General features: G+C 48.5%; 1 protein-coding gene across 3 annotated transcripts in view; it reads right to left on the reverse strand.

Moving 5' to 3' along the window:
- Positions 1-1,510: 1,510 nt before the first annotated feature.
- Positions 1,511-24,255, reverse strand: part of LOC132389207 (NACHT, LRR and PYD domains-containing protein 3-like) — a 38,240-nt gene continuing 15,495 nt past the window's right edge. The window contains exons 4-9 of one of the 3 annotated variants that reach the window (XM_059961668.1): positions 22,021-22,112; positions 18,277-18,443; positions 15,440-15,611; positions 15,276-15,341; positions 10,106-11,855; positions 1,511-3,917 (exon numbers count right to left, since the gene is read on the reverse strand). In XM_059961668.1, coding sequence (XP_059817651.1) covers positions 3,827-3,917; positions 10,106-11,855; positions 15,276-15,341; positions 15,440-15,611; positions 18,277-18,443; positions 22,021-22,030 — 2,256 coding nt within the window. In that variant the 5' untranslated portion in view covers positions 22,031-22,112 and the 3' untranslated portion in view covers positions 1,511-3,826. Of the gene's footprint in view, positions 3,918-10,105; positions 11,856-15,275; positions 15,342-15,439; positions 15,612-18,276; positions 18,444-22,020; positions 23,893-24,255 lie in introns of those variants that run through there. The other 2 variants (XM_059961669.1, XM_059961670.1) reach the window with 2 other exon arrangements.

Below are 24,255 nucleotides of genomic sequence, written 5' to 3' on the forward strand. Positions count from 1 at the left end.
AGGAGGAAGGGGGACGGGGAGGAGAGACCCCACAGGTGGAAGGGGGACGGGCAGGAGAGACCGCACAGGAGGAAGGGGGACGGGCAGGAGATACCCCACAGGAGGAAGGGGGACGGGCAGGAGAGATCCCACAGGAGGAAGGGGGACGGGGTTGGGAGATCCCACAGGAGGAAGGGGGACTGGGTGGGGAGATCCCACAGAGGGAAGGGGGACGGGGTGGGGAGATCCCACAGGAGGAAGAGGGACGGGGAGGGGAGATCCCAAAGGAGGTTGTGGGACGGGGAGGGGAGATCCCAGAGGAGCAAGGGGGACGGGGTGGGGAGATCCCAGAGGAGCATGGGGGACGGGGTGGGGAGATCCCAGAGGAGCAAGGGGGACCGGGAGGAGAGATCCCACGTGGAGGAAGGTGGACGGGGAGGAGAGATCCCACAGGAGGAAGGGTGACGGGGAAGAGAGATCCCACAGGAGGAAGGTGGACGGGGAGGAGAAATCCCACAGGAGGAAGGTGGACGGGGAGGAGAGATCCCACAGGAGGATGGGGTACGGGGAGGAGAGATCCCACAGGAGGAAGGGGGACAGGGAGGAGAGTCCCCACGTGGAGGAAGGTGGACGGGGAGGAGAGATCCCACAGGAGGAAGGGTGACGGGGAAGAGAGATCCCACAGGAGGAAGGGTGACGGGGAGGAGAGATCCCACAGGAGGAAGGTGGACGGGGAGGAGAAATCCCACAGGAGGAAGGTGGACGGGGAGGAGAGATCCCACAGGAGGATGGGGTACGGGGAGGAGAGATCCCACAGGAGGAAGGGGGACAGGGAGGAGAGTCCCCACAGGAGGAAGTGGGACGGGGAGGGCAGATCCCACAGGAGGAAGGGGGACGGGAAGGAGAGACCCCACAGGAGGAAGGGGGACGGGGAGGGCAGATCCCACAGGAGGAAGGGGGACGGGGAGGGGAGATCCCACAGGAGGAAGGGGGACGGGGCCGAGAGTCCCCACAGGAGGAAGGGGGACGGGGAGGAGAGATCCCACAGGAGGAAGGTGGACTGGGAGGAGAGATCCCACAGGAGGAAGGTGGACGGGGAGGGGAGATCCCACAGGAGGAAGGTGGACTGGGAGGAGAGATCCCACAGGAGGAAGGTGGACGGGGAGGGGAGACCCCACAGGAGGAAGGGGGACGGGGAGGAGAGATCCCACAGGAGGAAGAGGGACGGGGAGGGGAGATCCCAAAGGAGGTTGTGGGACGGGGAGGGGAGATCCCAGAGGAGCAAGGGGGACGGGGTGGGGAGATCCCAGAGGAGCATGGGGGACGGGGTGGGGAGATCCCAGAGGAGCAAGGGGGACCGGGAGGAGAGATCCCACGTGGAGGAAGGTGGACGGGGAGGAGAGATCCCACAGGAGGAAGGGTGACGGGGAAGAGAGATCCCACAGGAGGAAGGTGGACGGGGAGGAGAAATCCCACAGGAGGAAGGTGGATGGGGAGGAGAGATCCCACAGGAGGATGGGGTACGGGGAGGAGAGATCCCACAGGAGGAAGGGGGACAGGGAGGAGAGTCCCCACAGGAGGAAGTGGGACGGGGAGGGCAGATCCCACAGGAGGAAGGGGGACGGGAAGGAGAGACCCCACAGGAGGAAGGGGGACGGGGAGGGCAGATCCCACAGGAGGAAGGGGGACGGGGAGGGGAGATCCCACAGGAGGAAGGGGGACGGGGCCGAGAGTCCCCACAGGAGGAAGGGGGACGGGGAGGAGAGATCCCACAGGAGGAAGGTGGACTGGGAGGAGTGATCCCACAGGAGGAAGGTGGACGGGGAGGGGAGAACCCACAGGAGGAAGGTGGACGGGGAAGAGATCCCACAGGAGGAATGGGGACGGGGAGGGGAGGTCCCACAGGAGGAAGGGGGACGGGGAGGGGAGATCCCACAGGAGGAAGGGGGATTGGGAAGAGAGATCCCACAGGAGGAAGGGGGATTGGGAAGAGAGATCCCACAGGGGGATTGGGAAGAGAGAGTTCCCACAGGAGGAAGGGGGATGGGGAAGAGAGATCCCACAGGAGGAAGGGGGATTGGGAAGAGAGATCCCACAGGAGGAAGGGGGATGGGGAAGAGAGATCCCAAAGGAGGAAGGGGGATTGGGAAGAGATATCCCACAGGAGGAAGTGGTTGGGGAAGAGAGATCCCACAGGAGGAAGGGAATGGGGAGGAGAGATCCCTCAGTAGGAAGGGGATGGGGAAGAGTGATCCCTCAGTAGGAAGGGGATGGGGAAGAGTGATCCGTCAGGAGGAGTGGGGTGGGGAGAAGAGATTCCACAGGCGGAAGGGGGATGGGGAGGAGAGATCGCACAGGACGAAGGTGGATGGGGAGGAGAGATCGCACAGGACGAAGGGGTATGGGGAAGAGGGATCCCACAGGAGGAAATGGGATGGGGAGGAGAGGTCCCACAGGAGGAAGGGGGCTGGGGAAGAGAGTTCCCATATGGGGAAGGGGGATGGGGAGGAGAGATCCCACAGGATGAAGGGGGATGGGGAGGTGAGATCCCACAGGAAGAAGGGGTACGGGGAAGAGAGATCCCACAGGAGGAAGGGGGATTGGGAAGAGAGATCCCACAGGAGTAAGGGGGATGGGGAAGAGAGATTCCAAAGGAGAAAGGGGGATTGGGAAGAGAGATCCCACGGGAGGAATGGGGTTGGGGAAGAGAGATCCCAGAGGAGGAAGGGGATGGGGAGGAGAGATCGCACAGGAGGAAGGGGATGGGGAAGTGAGATCCCTCAGTAGGAAGGGGATGGGGAAGAGAGTTCCGTCTGGAGGAGGGGGATGGGGAGAAGAGATCCCACAGGCGGAAGGGGGATGGGGAAGAGAGATCGCACATGAGGAAGGGGGATGGGGAGGAGAGATCGCACAGGAGGAAGGGGGATCGGGAGGAGAGATCGCACAGGACGAAGGCGAATGGGGAGGAGAGCTCGCACAGGAGGAAGGGGGTTTGAGAAGAGATCCCACAGGAGGAAGGGGGATGGGGAAGAGAGTTCCCACATGGGGAAGGGAGATTGGGAAGAGAGATCCCACAGGAGGAAGGGGGATGGGGAAGAGAGATCCCAGAGGAGGAAGGGGGATTGGGAAGACAGATCCCACAGGAGGAATGGGGTTTTGGAAGAGAGATCCCACAGGTGGAAGGGGATGGGGAGGAGAGATCCCACAGGAGGAAGTGGATCGGGAAGAGAGATCCCTCAGTAGGAAGGGGGATGGGGAAGAGAGATCCCACAGGAGGAAGGGCGAGTGGGAAGAGAGATCCCACAGGAGGAAGGGTATGTGGAAGAAAGATTCCACAGGTAGAAGAGGAATGGGTAGCAATCTCCGAGGAGGAGGATGTGAAATGTGGAATCCATAGACAGGGTGCAGAGGAGATTTACAAGGATGTTGCCTGGATTAGGGAGCATGCCTTATGAGAACAGGTTGAGTGATCTCGGCCTTTTCTCTTGGAGAGACGGAGGATGAGAGGTGATTTGATAGAGGTGTACAAGATAATGAGAGGCATTGATCGTGTGATTCGTCAGAGTCTTCTCCCCAGGGCTGAAATGGCTAGCACGAGAGGGCATAGTTTTAAGAATGGGTTGCTGGAGGCGAAAACTTTAAACTCCAGCATGGCTACATGGAGCTTAGAAGTTTAGAGTGCTATGGGTAAAACCGAGGTAATTCTAAGGTAGAAACATGTTCAGCACAGCTTTGTGGGCCGAAGGGCCTGTATTGTCCTGTATGTTTTCTATGTTTCTGCTGATCACATTAATGTCCAGTGTCAGACACCCAGTGACTGTAAACACAATCTCCCACAGTCTGGTACTTACCCCAGTTCCTGTATTTTACTCTCCGGGTTCCTCAGAGCCGCAGACACCAGTTTCAATCCTGAATCTCCCAGTTCATTCTGCCCAAGTCTAAACGCAAACAGACAGATTGATAAACAAAGTGATTCAAACCGTGGGTCTGGGGGAATTTCTGTCACTCGGATATTTCAGGAAACATTAAACTGTCCAGTGAATCACTGATCGGAGTTCCCATCACTGTCAATGTCCCTCACTGCCCAGCTCCAGTGTATTTACCGAATGTCGGTAATTTCGTCTGTCGGTGTGACCCTCTAAACCCCACATATTCTGTCCCATTCCCCGATGGAGAGAAAAGTGTTTCTGACCAAAATGCAGAAATGTCAATGGGATACAGCGAAATAGACCCACCTAAGCTAAAGGGATGGGGAAGAGAGATCCCACAGGAGGTAGGGGGTTGGGGAAGAGATCCCAGAGGAGGAAGCGGGATGGGGAAGAGAGATCCCACAGGAGGAAGGGGGTTGGGGAAGAGATCCCACAGGAGGAAGGGGATGGGGAAGAGAGATCCCAAAGGAGGAAGGGGGATGGGGAAGCGAGATCCCACAGGAGGAAGGGGGTTGGGGAAGAGATCCCACAAGAGGAAGTGGGATAGGGAAGAGAGATCTCAAAGGAAGAAGTGGGATGGGGAAGAGATCGCACAGGAGGAAGGGGGATGGGGAAGAGAGATCCCACAGGAGGAAGGGGGATGGGGAAGAGAGATCCCACAGGAGGAAGGGGGATGGGGGAAGAGATCCCACAGGAGGAATGGGGATGGGGAGGAGAGATCCCACAGAAGGAAGGGGGATGGGGAAGAGAGATCCCACAGGAGGAAGGGGGACGGGGAAGAGAGATCCCACAGGAGGAAGGGGGCTGGGGAAGAGAGTTCCAACAGGAGGAAGGGGGTTGGGGAAGAGAGATCCCACAGGAGGAAGGGGGATTGGGAAGAGAGATCTCAAAGGAAGAAACGGGATGGGGAAGAGATCGCACAGGAGGAAGGGGGATGGGGAAGAGAGATCCCACAGGAGGAAGGGGGATGGGGGAAGAGATCCCACAGGAGGAAGGGGGACGGGGAAGAGAGATCCCACAGGAGGAAGGGGGCTGGGGAAGAGAGTTCCAACAGGAGGAAGGGGGTTGGGGAAGAGAGATCCCACAGGAGGAAGGGGGATTGGGAAGAGAGATCTCAAAGGAAGAAACGGGATGGGGAAGAGATCGCACAGGAGGAAGGGGGATGGGGAAGAGAGATCCCACAGGAGGAAGGGGGATGGGGGAAGAGATCCCACAGGAGGAAGGGGGATGGGGGAAGAGATCCCACAGGAGGAAGGGGGATGGGGAGGAGAGATCCCACAGAAGGAAGGGGGATGGGGAAGAGAGATCCCACAGGAGGAAGGGGGTTGGGGCAGAGATCCCACAGGAGGAAGGGGGATGGGGAAGAGAGATCCCACAGGAGGAAGGTGGATTGGGAAGAGAGATCCCACAGGAGGAAGGGGGATTGGGAGAGAGAGATCCCACAGGAGGAAGTGGAATGGGGAATAGAGATCCCATAGGATGATTGGGCATGGGGACGAGAGACGAGACAGGAGGAAGTGGGTGGGGAAGCAAGATCATACAGGAGGTTGGGGGATGAGTAGGAGAGATTCCCCACAGGAGGAAGGGGGATGCTGAGGAGAGATCCAATAGTTGGAAGGAAGGGGGAGTGGGAACAGAGAGCCCAGAGGATGAAAGGGGGATGGGAAAGCGAGATCTCACAGGAGGATTGCTACCTGTGCCACGTGCTAGTGAGGCTAGAAATAGGAAGATAATGCAGCTATATACGTGGCTGAGGGGATGGTGCATGAGGGAGGGGTTCATGTTTCTGGACAATTGGGCTTTCTTCCAGGGGAGGTGCGACCAGTTCGAATTGGACAGTTTGCACCTGAACTGGAGGGGACTAACATCCTTGCCGGTAGGTTAGCAAGCTCTGCTCCGGGGGTTTTAAACAAGGTTGCAGGGGGAGGGGAACCAGAGTGTTAGAGCAGATAGTGAGGTGGTGGAGGATAAGGGTCATGCGAGGACTGCTTGTATAGACAGATATCAATGGTTTGTACATGATAGAAATGTTCTCAGGTGCATCTACTTCCATACGAGGAGTATTGTAGGTAAAGCAGATGAGTTTAGGGCGTGGATTGGCACGATGATATCGACATTATTGCTATTAGTAAGACTTGGTTTGCAAGAGGGTCAAGACTGGCAGCTTCATGTTCCGGGTTTCCATTGTTTCAGATGTGATAGGGGGGAGGGATGAAAGGGGGCGGAGTGGCATTACCAGTCAGGGAGAATATCACAGCTGTGTGTAGACGGGAGAGCCCGCAGGGCTCGTCTACAGAGGCCATATGGGTGGAGTTGAGGAACGGGAAAGTTGTGAGCACACTAATAGGGTTGTATTATAGACCGCCCAGTAGTCAGAGAGAATTCGAGGAGCAAATCTGTAGAGAGGTAGCACACCAATGTAAGAAACAGAAAGTCGTAATCCTAGGGGATTTTAACTTTCCACATATTGACGGGGACTCCCATTCTGAGAAAGGGTTAGATGGCGTGGAGTTTGTCAAATGTGTTCAGGAAAGTTTTCTAAATCAATATATTGAGGTATCAACGAGAGAGGGTGCAGTACCTGATCTCCTATTAAGTAACCAGACAGGTCAGGTGACAGAAGTATGTGTAGGTGAACATTTTGGGTCCAGTGACCATAATGTCATTAGTTTCAAGATAATTATGGATGAGGATAGGACTGGTCCGCCAGTTAAGGTTCTGAATTGGAGAAGGGCCAATTTTGTGGAAATGAGAGAAGATCCGGGAAGAGTGGATTGGGATAAGTTGTTTTCTGGCAAGGATGTATTCAGTAAGTGGAACGCCTTCAAGGGTGAAATTTTGAGAGTGCAGAGTTTGCATGTTCCTGCCAGGATTAAAGGCAAATTTAACAGGCAGAGGGAGCCTTGGTTTTCAAGGGATATTGGCGATCTGCTTAAGTAGGTGTTTAGCAGCTATAGGAAACAAGGAACAAATGAGGTACTTGAAGAGTATAGAAAATGTAAGCAAATACTAAAGAAAGAAATCAGGAAGGCAAAAAGAAGACATGAGGTTGCTTTGGCAGATAATGTGAAGGTAAACCCGAAGGGTATCTACAAGTATATTAAGAGTAAAAGGATAGTAAAGGACAAAATTGGTCCCCTAGAAGATCAGAGTGGTCGTCTCTGTGTGGAGCCTCACGAGATGGGGGAGATCTTAAACAGTTTTTTTGCATCAGTGTTTACTCAGGAAACTGGCATAGCTGATATGGAATTAAGGGAAACAAACAGTAGTGTCATGGAACATATAGAGATTAAAGAGGAGAAGCTGCTTGCTGCCTTACAGTGAATAAGGTTAGATAAATCCCCCGGGCCTGACATGATATTCCCTCGGACCTTGAGAGAGACTTGTGTAGAAATTGCAGGGGCCCTGGCAGAAATATTTAAAATGTCCTCAGACAGGGGTGCGGTGCCGGAGGATTGGAGGGTAGCTCAAGTTGTTCGGTTGTTTGAAAAAGGCTCCAAAAGTACACCAGGTAATTACAGGCCAGTGAGCTTGACATCCGTAGAAGGTAAATTATTGGAAGGTGTTCTGAGAGATCAGATATACAAGGATTTGGACAGCCAAGGGCTGATAAAAGATAGTCAGCATGGCTTTGTGTGTGGTAGACCATGTTTAATGAATCCTGTAGGGTTTTTCGAGGAGGTTACCAAGAATGCATATGAAGGAAAGGCTGTGGATGTTGTCTACATTGACTTTTGTAAGGCCATTGACAAGGTCCCACATAACAGGTTAGTTCTAAACATCCAGTCACTTGGTATCCATGGAGAGGTTGTAAACTGGATTTGAATTGGCTGTGTGAGAGTGGTAGTGGATGATTGCTTCTCAGACTGGAGGCCTGTGACTAGTGGTGTGTCTCAGGGATCTGTGCTGGGATCACTGTTGTTTGTTGTCTGTATCAATGATCTAGATGATGATGTGATAAATTGGATCAGCAAGTTTGCGGATGACACTAAGATAGAGGCGTTGTGGACAGCGAGGAAGGCTTTCAAAGCTTGCAGAGGGATCTGAACCAACTGGAAGAATGGGCCAGAAAATGGCAGATGGAATTTAATGCAGACAAGTGTGAGGTGTTCCATTTTGGAAGGACAAATCAAGGTACGACATACACGATAAATGGTAGGGCACTGAAGAGTGCGGAGGAACAGAGGGAGCTGGGGGTTCTGATACATAATTCCCTGAAAGTGGCGTCACAGGTAGACAGGGTTGTAAAGAAGGCTTTTGGCATCCTGGCATTCATAAATCAAAGTACTGAGTATAGGAGTTGGAATATTATGGTGAGGTTGTATGAGACATTTGTAAGGCAAAATTTGGAGTATTGTGTGCAGTTCTGATCACCTAACTATAGGAAGGATATCAGTAAGTTTGAAAAAGTGCAGAGAAGATTTACTAGGATGTTGCCAGGTCTTCAGGAGTTGAGTTACAGGGAAAGATTGAACAGGTTACGACTTTATTCCTTGGAGTGCAGAAGAATGAGGGGAGATTTGATAGAGGTTTACAATATTATGAGGGTATAGACAGGGTAAATGCGAATAGGCTCTTTCCACATAGATTAGGAGAGATAAATATGAGAAGACATGGCTTCAGCGTGAAAGGGGAAAGGTTTAGGGGGAGCATTAGGAGGAACTTCTTCACTCAGAGGGTGGTGAGAGTGTGGAACGAGCTGCCATCTGATGAGGAAAATATGGACTCACTCTTAAGCTTTAAGAACAAATTGGATAGATACATGGATGGGAGAGGACTGGAGAGTTATGGACTGTGTGCAGGTCAATGGAACTAGCGGAATAAGGTTTTGGTACAGACTAGAAGGACTGAATGGCTTGTTTTCTGTGCTGTAGTGTTCTATGATTTTATGATTCTATGGGGAGGAGAGTTCCCACAAGCAAAAGGAGAATGGGGATGGGGAAGAGATCCCACAGGAGGTCGGCGGATGGGGAAGCGAGATCCCACAGGAGGAAGGGGGATGGGGAAGAGAGATCCCACAGGAGGAACGGGATGGGGAAGGGAGATCCCACAGCCGGCATGGGAGTGTGGAAGAGAGATCCCACAGGAGGAAGGGGGATATTGACAGAAAATAAACAGGATGAAGGGGGAAGGGGTTAAGAGATCGGCCAGGAGGAAGAGGGATGTGGAACAGAGTTCCCACAGGAGGATGTGGGATTGGGAAGAGAAATCTCACAGGAGGAAGGGGGTCGGGGAAGAGAAATTCCATAGGACAATGGGGCATGCCAAAGAGAGATCCGACAGGAAGAAGTCGATGGGGGAGAGAGATCCAACAGGAGGAAAGGGTATGGGGAAGAGAGTTCCAACAGCAGGAAGGGATAGGGAAGAGAAATCCATAGAAGGAAGGGGGATGGGGAAGAGCGATCTCACAGGAGCAAGGGGGATGGGGAAGAGAGATCCCACAAGAGGAAGAGGGATGGAGAGGAGAGATCCCACAAAAGGAAGGGGGATAGGGAAGACAGATCTCACAGGAAGGGTGGTGGGGTGTGTGGACAAGACATCCCACAGGAGGATGAGGAAAGAGTAATAGAGAGCCCACAGGAGGAATGGGGATGGGGGCGAGATTCCAAAGAATGGAAGGGAGATTGGGATGAGAAGTCCCACAGGAGGATTCCAAGGGTAAACGATAATCCTACAAGACGAGAGGACGCAGACATTTTTTGTACGTGTGTGTTGGGTCTGAACAGAGGCCCAGAGGAGATGCGCCCTCGCTCTTTGTGTATCTGGAAGTGAGCAAAGTCACACACGGGGAAGGGCAGTGGGAGGACAATCTCACAATGGTATTTCTTTCCCTCTCATTGGGACAGTCTGCTGACGGTCTCTTGTCCCTCACGGGAAGGGGGTGTGAATCTCTGTCAGTAACAGTGAGAAGGAACATTGTCAATGGACGTGTCACAGGCAGCGAGAAACACGGCCATTCCTGTGATTTACTACCATTAAACCAATGGCCGTTGTTCACTGATCTGATGAAGTCTCCAACATCCTTTCACAAGGAACCACAGAACCCTCCCGTCCTTGGGGAATTACTGACTGATCCCCTGGGCATTTGTCACAATTCTTCACAATCTGATTTACTACAAATTTACCAAAATTCCTTTACATTGAAACAACACAATGGAACAGTTTCACAGATCAGAGTGAGAGATAAATCAAGTTACCTCAACTCCTGGCACTTGTGCAGCCCTGGTCCCAGCCGCTGTATTCCCTCATACTGAATGTGGCAGTTCTCCAGGTCGAGCTGTTTTATTGTATCACAGAGTCCGATGACATGAGACAGGACCGCGCAGTCAATCGGGGTCAGTGTCATTCCACTGAGTGAAAACCTTTCCACAGATCCGAGTGTGGCCTGAGCCAGTCCACGATTCTGAGACTCAAACAGGTAGTGCAATGTGTTCAGGAGGCTCCTTTTACCAGCTTCGCTCGCTGTGTTTCTACTCCGGCGTTTAACCTCCTCCTTCACCCAGTCAATCACCCGGCAGGTTGTTTCATTGGGAAATGGACCCAGAAACTCCTCCAGACCCCGAGCTGTCATTGGGTTGGAGAGCCCAGCAACAAAACGGAGAAATACCTCAAATCGCCCATCTGTCGTGTTGTGAGCTTCAGTGAGGAATTTCAGGATATCCCCGGGATGTGGATTCAGGAATTGTGCGACTGCAGCTACAAACTCTTGGATAGTGAGGTGTGGGAATGTGTACACCACGCTCTGGGCAGAATCCTCTCTCTCCAAAAGCTCCATCAGGAACCCGGACAGGAACTGGGAAGGCTGCAGATTGTACTTGATCAAATCTCCATGTGTAAACACAATCTTCTTCTCGGACACTCCTCTGCAGGCCATCTGACCAACCCTGAGTAACACATCACGGGGGTTCTCAATCTCACGGCCATGGTTTTTCAGGATGTGGTAAATATAGTAGGAGTACAGTTGGGTGATGGTCTTGGGAACTCGCTGCGGGTCCCTGACTCTTTGTGTGAAGAAGGGGCCCAGTGCCAGAGCGAGGATCCAGCAGTAGGAGGGGTTGTAGCTCATGGTGTACAGGATCTCATTCTCCTTCACATGTTTGAAAACAGCTTCCGCCACCGTCTGATCTTCAAAATACCTGATGAAATATTCCTTCCGTTCCTCACCAACAAATCCCAGGATTTCAGCCCAGACACAGATATCCGCCTTTTCCAATAAATGTAACGCAGTGGGGCGGGTGGTCACCAGCACTGAACACCCTGGGAGCAGCTTGCCCTGAATTAAACTGTACACAATGTCAGACACCTTGCACTTGAATTCAGGATCTGTGTACTGTGATTCTGTGTCTCTCCGACCATCAACAAAGTTGATTTTGTCCTTGAATTCATCCAATCCGTCGAATATGAACAGCAGTCCCTCTGTGTGTTTCCAGACCTCTCTCAGGATATTCCCAAAGTAGGGATAATGATGCAGAATCAGTTCCTTCAGGTTTATTCTGCAGTTAATGGTGTTTAAATCCCGGAATTTGAAACTGAAGACAAACTGGAATTGTTGGTATATCTTCCTCTCGGCCCAGTCGTAAACAATCTTTTGTGCCATTGTTGTTTTCCCGATCCCTGGGACTCCGGCTACTGCTGCGGACATCCCTGATTTGTTTCTAAAGATAGATCTTTTCAATTTTTGAACAAAGCTCTTCTTGAATAACTGATCAGTCCGGATTTTTTCCAGCTTACAACGGAGATCTTTTTCTCTCCACTCCTCGTGGTCTCTGCCTCTTGCCAGCAGCTCATGCTCCACCAGTGTCCAATCTCGAACAGTCGAAATGACCGTGAGCTCAGCGTATCGATCAACCAGCTGGAAAACTTTCACCTTCTCCCTCATCAGGATCGTGTTCACTCTCAGTGTTTCAGTTTGTGCCCGCAAAGTCTCCATGTGTTTCCTTCGAACATCTTAGGACGGACAGAAATAGGTTGTCAACGCCTGATCTGATGAACATGGAGCTCACAACATATACTGGTTAAACACACTGTTTGGGTGAAATCGGGTGATCAGAGATTAGAATGTTTGAAAGTGAACGACGGCCCAGAAACATTTCTGATCTGACTCTGATCCGCTGTTAAAGGCTCCACTCTCCCCTCTGTTGGTAGTTTGCAGATTCCCCGGTGTTCCAGCGAGCACCAAGTGCACACGTGATTCTGGAGAGGAGAGTGTTGTGTGGAGAGGGTGGTTTCACTGCTTTCACTGCTCAGCTTCTGCTGAACTGTGCAGCCCCGCAGAGGGTAACAGTGGGTGAGGGGGCATTTACTTGCTCTAATGACTTTTACTTTTCTCACAATGGAACCCATGTTCTTGACACTCCTTTAGGATTAAGCTGTCAGTACTGAGCCACAGAAAAGGAACATAATTTCTGTTTCCGTTTCCAGGCTGAGCCAGTCACGATGTGACACACCCCGCACTGGTCTACAGTCTCTAATTCTCCGAGGAGCTGGTACATGAACCCAGGCAATTCCCCGATGATGTGCGGAAGAGCTGGAAGCTGAAGAGGATGGCAGTGGTAATGGGGAACTCTAAAGTCAGGAGGGCAGGCAGGCGATTCTGTGGACACCGATGGGACTTTGCCTCTCAGGTGCCATTGTCCGAAATGTTTCTGGACGCGTCCACAATATCCTGAGAAGTGAGGTTGAGCAGTCAGAAGTCATAACAAACATTGGTAACAACGACATAGGAAGAGAAAAGGGAGGAGGTCTGGAAAACAGAACACAGGGAGTTAGGAAAAAAGCTGAGGAACAGGACCTCAAAAGTAGTGATCTCAGGATTGCTGCCTGTGCCACCCGACAGTGGCAATAGAAATAGAATGACGTGGCAGAGAAATGTGTGGCAGAGCATTTGGAGCAGGGGGCAGGAATTCAGATTTCTGGATAATTGGGACCACTTCCGGGGCAGGTAGGACCTGTACAAAAGGCACAGGTTGCACGTGAATCTGATGAGGACCAATATTCTTATGGGCAGATTTACTGGAGCTGTTGGGAGTGTTTTAACCTAAAATGGCCGGGGGACTGGAACTAGGACGATAAAGCTGTGGATGAACCAGCGGTTTTACAAGTAGATGATGGGTTTAACATGAATGTTAGGGTGGACAAGCCAATGACTGGGTTCAAATACAGAGAGAGCAAACTGTTAAATTGTACCGCATAGACAAAATTCAAAAGGGTGGAGATGCCGGACTAAACGCATTGTATTTAAATGCACGCATCATTTAGAATAAGGTGGACAAACTCTTGGCGCAGTTAGAGATTGTTGTGGGCATCACTGAGTCGTGGCTGAAAGAAGACCATAGTTGGAAGCTTAACGTTAAAGGATAAACGTCTTGTCGACAAACAGGCAGGAAGGCATAGTCGGTGGTGGTGTGGCTGTGTTGGTTCAAGATGGAGTCACATCTTGATAATGAGGTTACATAGGGTTAGAGAATGCTGAATCTTTCTGGGTGGAGATGAGAAACTACAGGGGTTAAAAAAGCTTTATGGGATTCTTATATTGATCTTCAAATAGTAGCGAAGGTGTGGGTTTGAGATTGCAAAGGGAGCTGGGAAAGGCGTGTCATCAAGGTGATGACATAATTCAATATGCACGGGGAATTAGAAAATCCAAAAAACTTCAGGAGTTGGATCACAAGAAAGGGAATTTATTGAATACCTACGAGAGAGCGTTTTAGAGCAGCTTGTGCTTGAGACTACTCAGGAAATTTCTGTCTTTGATTGGGTGTTATGTAATAGCTCGGATCTTATAAGGAAGCTTAATGCAAAAAAACACAGAACTGGTAGTGATCATAATATGAGTGAATTCATACTGCAGTTTGAGGGGGAGAAGCATAACTTATGGTATCAGTATCACTATGGAATAAAGCGAATTACAGAGGCACGAGAGAGAAGCTTACCCACGTAGATTGGAGAAGGATACTAGCAGAGATGGCTGAAGCTTCTGGGAATAGGTCTCAAGTTGCAGGATGGGTACGGCCCATGGAGGAAGACGTTCTCAAGTGTCACGTGCAGGCAACCATGGGTGACAAAGGAAGTTAAGGATTGCATAAAAGCCAAGGAAAGGGCATGTAAGATAACAAAAGTGAGGGAAAGTTGTATTAATAGACAACCTTTAAAATCCAACAAAAGGCAACTAAAAAAGCGATAAGAAGGGAAAAAGATGAAATATGAGGGCAGAAAAGCCAATAATATAAAGCAGGATAATATACACCTTTTTCAGGAATATAAAGAGTAAATGGGAGGTGAGAGTTGATACTGGAAAATTATGTCGGTGAGATAGTAATGGTGGACAAACAAATGGCAGAATAGCTTAATGTGTGCTTTGCATATATCCTCACTGTGAAAGATGCTAGCAACATGCAGTGGTCTGCGAGTGACAGGCAGTAGGAGTGAGTGCCATTGCTATTACAAAAGATAAACATCTCAGCATACTGAAAACTCTTAAGGTGCTAAGTCACCTGGGACAGATGGACTACATCCCAGAGATCTGAGAGAGGTTGCTGAAGGGATGACGGATGGATTGGTCATGATCTTTGAAGAATCACTTGATTCGGGCATGGTCCCGGAGGACTGGAAGATTGACATTGTCACTCTACTCTTTAAGAAGGGAGGAAGGCAAAAGAAAGGAAATTATAGGCCAGTTAGCCAAACCTCTGCGATGGGAAAGTGTTGGAGTCTCTTACTAAGGTTGAAGTTTCGAGGTACTTTGAGATTAATGACAAAATAAGTTAGCAATGGTTCTGTTAGATTTCAAGTTGGTAGTAAGAAGCAGACTGGACTAAGGAGAGTCTTTGGATGCCATTTACTTGGATTTTCAGAAGGCATTTGATAAGCTGCCGCACACGAACCTGCTTACCCAGATAAAAATCTATGGCGTCACAGGAAAGATACTGGCACGTGGAGCGGAATTGCTGACAGGCAGCAGACAGCGGGTGGGAATAAAAGGGCCTTTTTCTGATCCGCTGCCAGTGACTGGTGGTGTTCCTCAGGGATCGGTATTGGGACCCTTGTTTTTCAGATTCTTTGTCAATTATTTAGATGATGGAATAAATATATTTATAGCAACGTTTGCGGATGATACAAAGATAGGCAGAGAGGTCAGTACAGCGATTGCAACAGGACAGAGGCCGACGGGAATGTCTGTTAATCAAACTCATAGAGGCCTCTGGGTACAGATCCCGAGATCGGGAAGCTTCCGGGTGTTGTGACGAATGCAAATTGCTTCCTGTCCTTCAGCCACAGCAACAAAAACCTGTCTTCCAGATTCTGACCGTCTCTAAACAGGCATGTAAAGACATGTGTTCAGACTCTCAGAGTGAAATAAGCGCTCACCTTTCAGATGCTTGGGCACTTCAGAGAAACCCCGCTCAGTTTCCATGTAGGCGAACTGGCCGTTACCTGTTCAAACAGATTAACCTGCATGAAGTCTGTTCTATATAATACTATAAATTCATCAGCACTTACATCTCTAACACACAGTATATTGTTCACCGTACCTCGTTCCCGTATTTCATCCAATATTCTGCTCAGCTTCGGTAAATGGTGATGTAGTTTCACATAGGATTCCCACATCACTCTCCGGGCCCCGGAGCCCTTCTCCATCACCAGATCCAGGAGTTGTTTGGAAGCGCCCGGTCGGTTTCCCTTCTCCGCGAGCTCAGCCACGCTCTGTAATGAACAATGGGGAATATATTGAGGAGTGGAGGGATGGGTGCAAATCTACCCTGAGCATGGACTGACCCAGCATATTTTGCAGGACAAAGATTGAAGAGCCATTGAAGTTTTCGTTGCAGGAAAGAGATTTTAAAAGAAGTTAGTGTGGTCAGTCATGACTTTCTGAATCCCATAGATTGCAGAGTACTTACCCATCTGGCAAGGTTTAAAAGGAGCAGACATAGCCAGAGATAGAGTAGGTTATTGATACTTCGTGTCAGGGAGGGCTCAGTGAGGAGAGGCAGAGGATTTAGGTAGATCTTGGGTAATATTTCTTTTCTTTTTTTCACGGTTACAACAGTGGGAATGCCAGGCAGGATAGTGGGATGTTCTTCCTATTGGGTGCGGCAAGACAGGGAGACCTCCAGTGTCCCTGACAACTGCACTTTCGGGAATTTCATCCAGCTGCAGCTTCTTACAGACTGTGCTGAGGAATTGGAGATGGAGCTGGATGAACCCGGGTTCACTCGGGGGGCTGAGGTTGACTGACAGACTGTACAGGGAGGGAGCTGGACGAAGGACACAGGCAACTGGGTGACGTCAGCGGGGTAAGGGAACAGGACACAGGCAACTGGGTGATGTCAGCTGGGGAAGCGGGGGTATGTGTAAGAAGAGGATAGACAGCCACTGAAGAAAACCCTCTATAACAGGTATACGGCTTTCTGTTTCGGGGTGTGACCTCACAGAGGAAAGCCACAGTGATTATGCCTCTGGCACTGAGTTTGGCTTTGTGACTCGGAAGGGATGAGAAGTGCTGAGCTGCACTGACAGGGGGAGTTCAATGTCAGGAGAACAGACTGGAGATTCTATTTACGAGAACAGGATTTTTGGATGGTGTGTTACCAAGGTCAGTGATATCTTGTATCGACACTGAAACTGTCTTAAGGGCAGTATGACCAGGTCTTGGTCCACGCTGGTACCAATGACAAGAGTAGGAAGTGTGATGAGATCCTGCAGTGATACAGATCCAAAATTTCTTGAAAGTGTTATCGAAGTTAGATGGCGTTGTAAAGCTTTTCAGACATGGGGCTTCATAAATCAAAATATTGAATACAGATGTTGGGATATTATGTCGAAACTGATGTTGCAGAGGCTAATTTGAAGCAATGTGTACATCTACCTCCTGGAAGGAGATCAATAAGATTGAACGAATGCAGAATAATATACAGATTGTTACCAGGAGTTGAGGATCTATAGAGAAAGTGTGAATAGGTTAGGACATTACTCCACAGAATGTAGGAGGACCATGAGAGATGTGAAAGAGATATACACATTTATAAAAGCTATAGAGAGAGTTAGTGTGAAAATGCATTTATTACTGAGGTTGGGTGGGACTGGAATTGGAGATCATAGGGTAATGATGACAGGTGAAAGGCAATATGAGGGGGAACTTGTTCACTCAGAGGTTGCTGAAGAGCGCGGAGCGTGCTGCCATCTTAATTAGTCGATGTACATTCGAGTTGATTACTTAAGATCATTTTGGATACGTTTATTCCATGGGGGAGTTTTGGATGTCTCCAGTCCGGGTTCAGATCAATGGGACTAAGCAGATAATAGGTCGGTGTGGGCTAGATGGGCAGAAGAGCCTGTTGCTGTACTGTAAGGTTTGATGACTATGACTAGGTGAAACTATGGCCGGGTCACTGTTGAGTTTTGCCAGGGTAATCCCTGGCGAACCGCAGCAGATTCACATTTCACTGCCAGGCTCCATGAGGGGTCCAGTGCCAGCCAACAGCTGGAAACTGGCAGTGAGGAGCAGCCAGCAAACTCAGGACTATTGTGTATGTGTGACAGACCAAAGGCGACCGGTGGTAATGTTGAGTAAGAAGTTTGGACTGAAATTGTCAGCTGCCTCACGTGGAATGTCGTGTTCAGTATGGTGTCTGGCTCTTCACTAATATTCATTCTGGGTGGTAATAGGTGAACACACTCCAGTAGCACGAGGACCATTGGAAAGCTGTTTCTTTGTAATTCTATGTTAGCTGTAGATGCTTGGAATATTTTCAGTGGCACTAATGTTGCACTTCCCATATTAACAATATATGCTGTGGTAATTACAAACGCAAATTGGAAGTCACAAGGTAACAGAAACATGAGGCATGTTGGGATATTGATCAAAAAAGGGTCAGCAGTTCAAATGAGAGACGATAGTCAGTGTTGCCTGAGTTGAAAATGGGGTTGAAGGTAGACTGAGAATGAGCTGAGAAATAAGTCACTATATATTTGATTTGTGGGAAACCCGTGGGTCATGAGAAGAACATAGATTGGTGAATGGCCATTAAGGTCGAACATTGGGAACATGGTGTGATGTCAGGAAGAGTGGTGTAAAATGGTTCTCTGTCCACTTGCAATGTCCGTCGAGTATCACATCACTAAATTCACCAGTCAATCATTGTCTGTATCCTAATCTGTCTACAAATGAATGTGATCAGAAAACTGGAGAGAGGCTTGTATTGGTTCCGGATAAAGGTTCCGGATTTTCGCAGAGGAAAACTCTTTTCTTGATGTTCACCACAGGCATTACAGGATTTTCACAGCCGAGAGGTGCCGTTACACCGGTTCTGTCGGTCTGTGTTAGATTCAGTAGAATATACACTCGGGCTATGTTCCAACCACTTACGTGATACTCTCGCTCATTGAAATGATGATCATGAGTTAGCATGAAACCGATTCCCTCCACACCCTGCTCAATCGCCTGCTCCAGTCGCTCCATGTAGAAACTCGTCAACTGGAACAGTTGGTGATCCTCACAATTTGACAGGAAGGCAGAGATGGCGGAGTTCAGATCTGTAGTCGGTCATAGAACATAAAATAGTAGAGTGTAGCATGCATAAGCGGACAAGATGCCAATTTAAACCGATCCCATCTTCAGGAACATGATCAATGTCCCTCCGTTTCCGGAGAACTCATGAGTTCAAACGCCTCTCAGACGCTGCTGAGTATCAGTTTCCAGTTCCTCCCTCGGCAGCTCATTCCAGACACCGATCACTCTCTGTGGAAAACATGCATCCTAAATCCCCTTTAAACTTTAGCATCTAAACAGACCTGTTACCTCAGGTTTTTGTGGTGAAACTCGTCTGCACCCTCTACAGACCCTCCACATCATTCTCGATTTGCGCACAATACTGAAATTGTCACTTAACCAACGCGTATCCAGTTACAGTCTAACTTTAACAAATACCTCAACTCATCGTTAGCACACTACCAATTGTGTTGCCACCTTCAGGGAGCTGTGCACATCCATCACAAGACCCGACAGTACATCAATCTTATTATCAGTCCCAACATTCACCGTGCACATTGCTCGCGAATTTGACCTCTCAAAATGCAACTTCTCACATTTGCCTGAATTATCTGTACATAAGAACATAAGAACATAAGAGATAGGAGCAGGAGTAGGCCAATCGGCCTCTCAAGCCTGCTCCGCCATTCAACAAGATCATGGCTGATCCAATCTTAACTCTAGTTTTCACCGAATCCCACAAGGCAACAGTGCCAACCAACAGGGCACCATGCCAACCATTTTATTTTATTATTCATTCCGCCCAAACCCGTGTGATCACCCGGGGGAAAGAAAAACAATTTGCCAATTGAGGAGAAAAAATCTGGAAAATACCTCTCCGACCCATCCAGGCTAACGAAAACTGGCCCAGGAGATCACATGGCTAATCTAAACCTAGCCTCACGTCCACTTACCTGCTCGCTCACCGTATCCCCTAATGCCATTTTTATCCAGGAAAATGTCTATCTCCATTTTGAATTTATTGAGTGTTTTCGCTTCCACAGCTATCTGGGGCAGTAAAATCCACAGCCCCACTACCCTCTGAGTGAAGAAATTTCTCCGGATCTCAGTCCTGGAACGGCATCCCATTATTTTAAGATTATGACCCCTAGTCCTAGTTTCACCCATCATTGGGAACATTCTCCCAGCATCCACCCGATCAAGCCCCTTCACAATCCTATATGTTTCAATAAGATCGCCTCTCATTCTTCGGAACTCCAATGAGTAGAGTCCCAATCTACTCAACCTCTCATCATACATCAACCCACCCATCCCCGGAATTAAACTAGTGAACCTTCTCTGCACTGCCTCGAGAGCCAGTATGTCCTTTCTTAAATATGGACACCAGAACTGCACGCAGTACTGCAGGTGTGGTCTCACCAATACCCGGTACAACTGCAGTAAGACCTCCCTGTTCTTATACTCCATCCCCCTAGCAATAAAAGCCAGCATTCCATTGGCCTTCTTGACCACCTGCTGCACTTGCATACTAACTTTTTGTGTTTCCTGCACCAGGACCCCCAGATCCCTTTGCACTGAAACACTTTCCAGTTTCTCTCCATTTAGATAATAACTTGCTCTATTCTTTTTCCTGCCAAAGTGCAAGACCTCACACTTGTCAGTATTATATTTCATCTGCCAAATGTCTGCCCAATCACTCAGCCTATCTATGTCCCCCTGCGGGGTTTCAATGTCCTCCACACTCATTACACTCCCTCCCATCTTTGTGTCATCAGCAAACTTCGATACGTTGCACTTAGTCCCTTTCTCCAAATCATGAATATAGATTGTAAAGAGTTCGGGTCCCAACACCGACCCCTGCGGAACACCACTAGTCACCAACTGCCAGTCTGAGAATAAACCATTTATCCCAACTCTCTGATTTCTGTTAGAAAGCCAATCCTCCACCCATGCCAGAATATTATCCTCAATCCCATGATTTTTTACTTTAAGTAATAATCATTGGTGTGGCACCTTGTCAAATGCCTTTTGGAAGTCCAAATACACCACATCCACTTTATCTACCCTATATGTTATGTCCTCAAAGAACTCCAACAAATTTGTCAAATGTGACTTCCCTTTTGTAAAGCCATGCTGACTTTGTCCTATTAAGCTATGTTTATCCAAATGCCCAGTTACTGTTCCCTTAATTATCGATTCCAACATTTTGCCAACCACAGATGTTAGGCTAACTGGCCTATAATTCCCAGCCTTCTGTCTATTGCCCTTGTTAAATAAAGGATTTACATTAGCATTTTTCCAATCTGCCGGGACCATTGCCGAGTCCAGCGAGTTTTGAAAAATTATCACTAATGCATCCACAATCCCGACCGCCACTTCCCTTAAGACCCGAAGACGCAAGCCATCCGGTCCAGGGGATTTATTCACCTTCAGTCCCATTAATTTATCAAGTACCATTTCCTTGGTGATTCGAATCGTAGTTAGCTTCTCTCCCCCTAGAGCCCCCTGTCTATCCAGTGTTGGGATATTTTGAGTGTCCTCTTCTATAAAAACTGATACAAAACTGTTACAAACTGATACAAAACTGTTACAAACTGATACAAAACTGTACATGGTGACTCTCTGTTCCTATTTCTAACTGGATGCTGAACACTGACAACAGTCCCAAATTTATTCATCTCCTCCAACTCTGTAAATCAACGAATAAGTCCACCCAGTATATCATATGATTAACCTGTTTGATTCACACACAAGACGCATGGCGAAACAGTGATCCTTGCGAACACTGCTTGTCACAGACCTTCAGCCAGAACAACGCTCCTCTCGTGCTGACTCCATTTTATGTACCCAAGGCGACTTTGAAATCAATTTACAGATCCTCAGCATGAAACGTTGAAGGTTATTTTTTCTCTGTAGGTGCTTCCTGACCTGCTGAGTTCCTCCAGCATTTTGTACGGTGCCCTCTCCACTTATTATTTTGTTTTACTTTAATCCTATTCGCCAAGGACATTTCATTGCTTCAGTTGCCCCCCTCCCAGATTTCCTGTGCACATTTTTTCTTGTTCACCGTCTCCTGCACCCAGCCCGTCCTCCCTCAATATAATGTTCTTTAACTCGGCCACAGAAAACAAACACCGGGAACTCCCCTCACCTCCATTGTGCAACAACCCGTTAATCTGGGGAGAATTCTACATTGCCCTTCCAAACAGAAAACACCTTCTGTTTCTCTCACTGGCTGTCGGAGGCACTTCCCACATCAGGGCGTACCAAATGCTGACGGAAATTCTATCTGTTCCCTCGACTGTTACATTGTCCGCTGTTGTCTTCCTGTCTGAGTGTTACCCACAGCCACCTTATTCAGGGGCTCCTTCTCCTTTCTCTCAGGTGAAGATTTGTGTGGTGAGCAGAGTGATTCAACTTTCCGGTTGTTAGGTCCCTGCGCTGGAGCTGGCGAATTGTTCCAGTGCTCAAAGTCGCTTTACCAGGTGGAACAATGACCCCGTTTGATGGCACTCTTTTGCCCAGTTATCGCCCAAGTTTATCCCTCTGAACTATTGATAATTTGACTACACGTGCACCATAAGGACAGAGTTTTAATGAGAATGAGCTCAGTGAACATACCTGTGTCCATTCTGAGTCTGACTGAGGTTGGTTGATTGTCGTCTTCTTGTCTGCCGCCTGGGTGGCAGAAAGCTCCACCTGCTGGCAGTGACCTGAATTACACAAATAAAGGAGTGAGTCAGTTACTCTGCCCTTCATAATATAAACCATATTTGTAAGGTCACTGCTCACTCTCCTACATTTCAGGGAGCAAATGGAGATTGAAACAAAGACCTCCAACTGAACACAGAGTTCAAGATGATAACAAGGAAATATAAGGAAACTTTCTTAAAGGAGCGATGCACTGAAGCTGAAGAAGCCAACAGAATTGGAAAAAGAAACACAAGAGAACTTTTGCTAAATGTTAGGGAGATCAAAGGAACATTTCATGTAAAATGAGCATAGGAAAAGACAAAGAAGGGAAGGACCTCACAGAAGCAAAGGACATCAAAGGGAGTTGGCAGGAACACTCAGAAGAATTGCAGAAAGATCCAACAGCGAAGACACCTGCAATGACTCCCTCATCGATCTGGAGCCAGGCATTCTGGAAAGCGAAGTCGAATGGGCCATAGAAATCATTGCCAATAATAAGGCTGCAGGATGTGACAGGACTCCGGTTGAATTGTTTAAAACTCTAAAAGATGATGCTGTAAATGTGTTGCATACAATTTTCCAGAAGATCTGGGAAAAAATTAGAAACAACAATGACCTTTAAGCTGGATTAAGATGTGTTTTTATCCCCATACCCAAGAAGGGAACTGTAAAGGATTGTTCAAATTACTGAACATTTTCACAAGCTAGAAAGATAATTCTAAAGATTGTGCAAGCAATACTCCAGCAATATATGGAACCCGAACTGCCAGATGTACAAGCTGGTTTTAGAAGAGGCAGAGGCACCAGAGAGCAAATTGCTAACCTACGCTGGATAATGGGGAAATTGAGAGACTTCCAGAAAAGTATTTATCTGTGTTTTATTGACTACTCTAAAGCCCTCAACAGTGTGGACCATAATAAACTACAGCAAATCCATAAGGAAATGGAGATACCTGGACATCTGCTGTGCCCTATGAGAAACTCAGATAAATTGGCCACATCAAGAGAAAACAGTATTCCATGTTGGTAAAACAGAAGGTAAAGGAAGGGGAGGACACCAGAGATACGATGGCTAGATAATACTACTCAGACAATGAGCCTGACCTTGTGAAATCTTGGATAGGCAGTTTCCAACAAGGCAGCTTGGTGTGCAGTAACGTTGTTTTATTTCACTGTATTCATCAGCTTTCATGTATGGTTGACTGACTATTGAGTTTGAACATAAATTGGACAATGATTTTATCATAAACTAAATGCAATAATAAATATAAATGTTTTCAGTCAATAACAGACTTATAATTGTTGCATTTTGTTCCTCAGATAAATCGCTAATGCAGATAGGGAGCAACCATGCACCAAGCATCCGTCCCCATAACACCCCCTTGGTGAGCCTGCTGGCCCAACGTGGGTCTGTTTACTCTGTTGTTTAAACCCAGACACCTCAAACAAAAGGCATCCGCTGGGTCCCTCCAGCCCACCGTGTCAGATAGTAAGATCGTGACTTGTTCACAAAATCACTCAACACCGCACTTGTAGGTTAACACTTTACCGGTGTCTGCTACAAATATACTGAAGCCTTCTTTATCCTCGCTACTTCAGAGGAAATAAACCCCCTGTACTCCCACTGTCGCCATTGCAGCTCCGCTAACTCCTTGGAGAGGAAGAGCAGCATTAAAAAAACGAGCTTGTTGGATCTTTCCCGGGAGTCAGGTTAGGAAACGCGTGGTGGGGTCCAGGGAGGAAACTCCTTAATGACGAAACCCATATTCCCGTTGGTTGGTATACTAAATTGGCATTTGCTGTCACCAGTGAGGGATAAGTAAATCTCACATCACTTCACATGAGATACCGGGCACGCGCAGCATGCTTAAATCGTCTAAATGTCAGCACGGGAGCGCAAGCGTGATGGCGCTCCGTGAGACGCATGAGCAGTGGGCTGGTGCACGCTGTAGATGAGGAGACTGTAGAGTCAGTAACAGGGAACGGGGAGCGTGTCCCTTGGTCCCGTACCGTGCGGACCAGCTCACCGAATGAGTCATGGTCAATCCGCAACCCGCTGGGGTACAACATTAATACACCAATCCCCATGTATATACTTAATCAATGTAATGTTTCTTGTCAGTTCCACAATATAATTAGTTTGCTGATGTTATATTGTGTTAC

This window comes from Hypanus sabinus, unplaced genomic scaffold (assembly GCF_030144855.1).
Source record: "Hypanus sabinus isolate sHypSab1 unplaced genomic scaffold, sHypSab1.hap1 scaffold_499, whole genome shotgun sequence".
In the NCBI taxonomy this organism is placed as follows: Eukaryota; Metazoa; Chordata; class Chondrichthyes; order Myliobatiformes; family Dasyatidae; genus Hypanus; species Hypanus sabinus.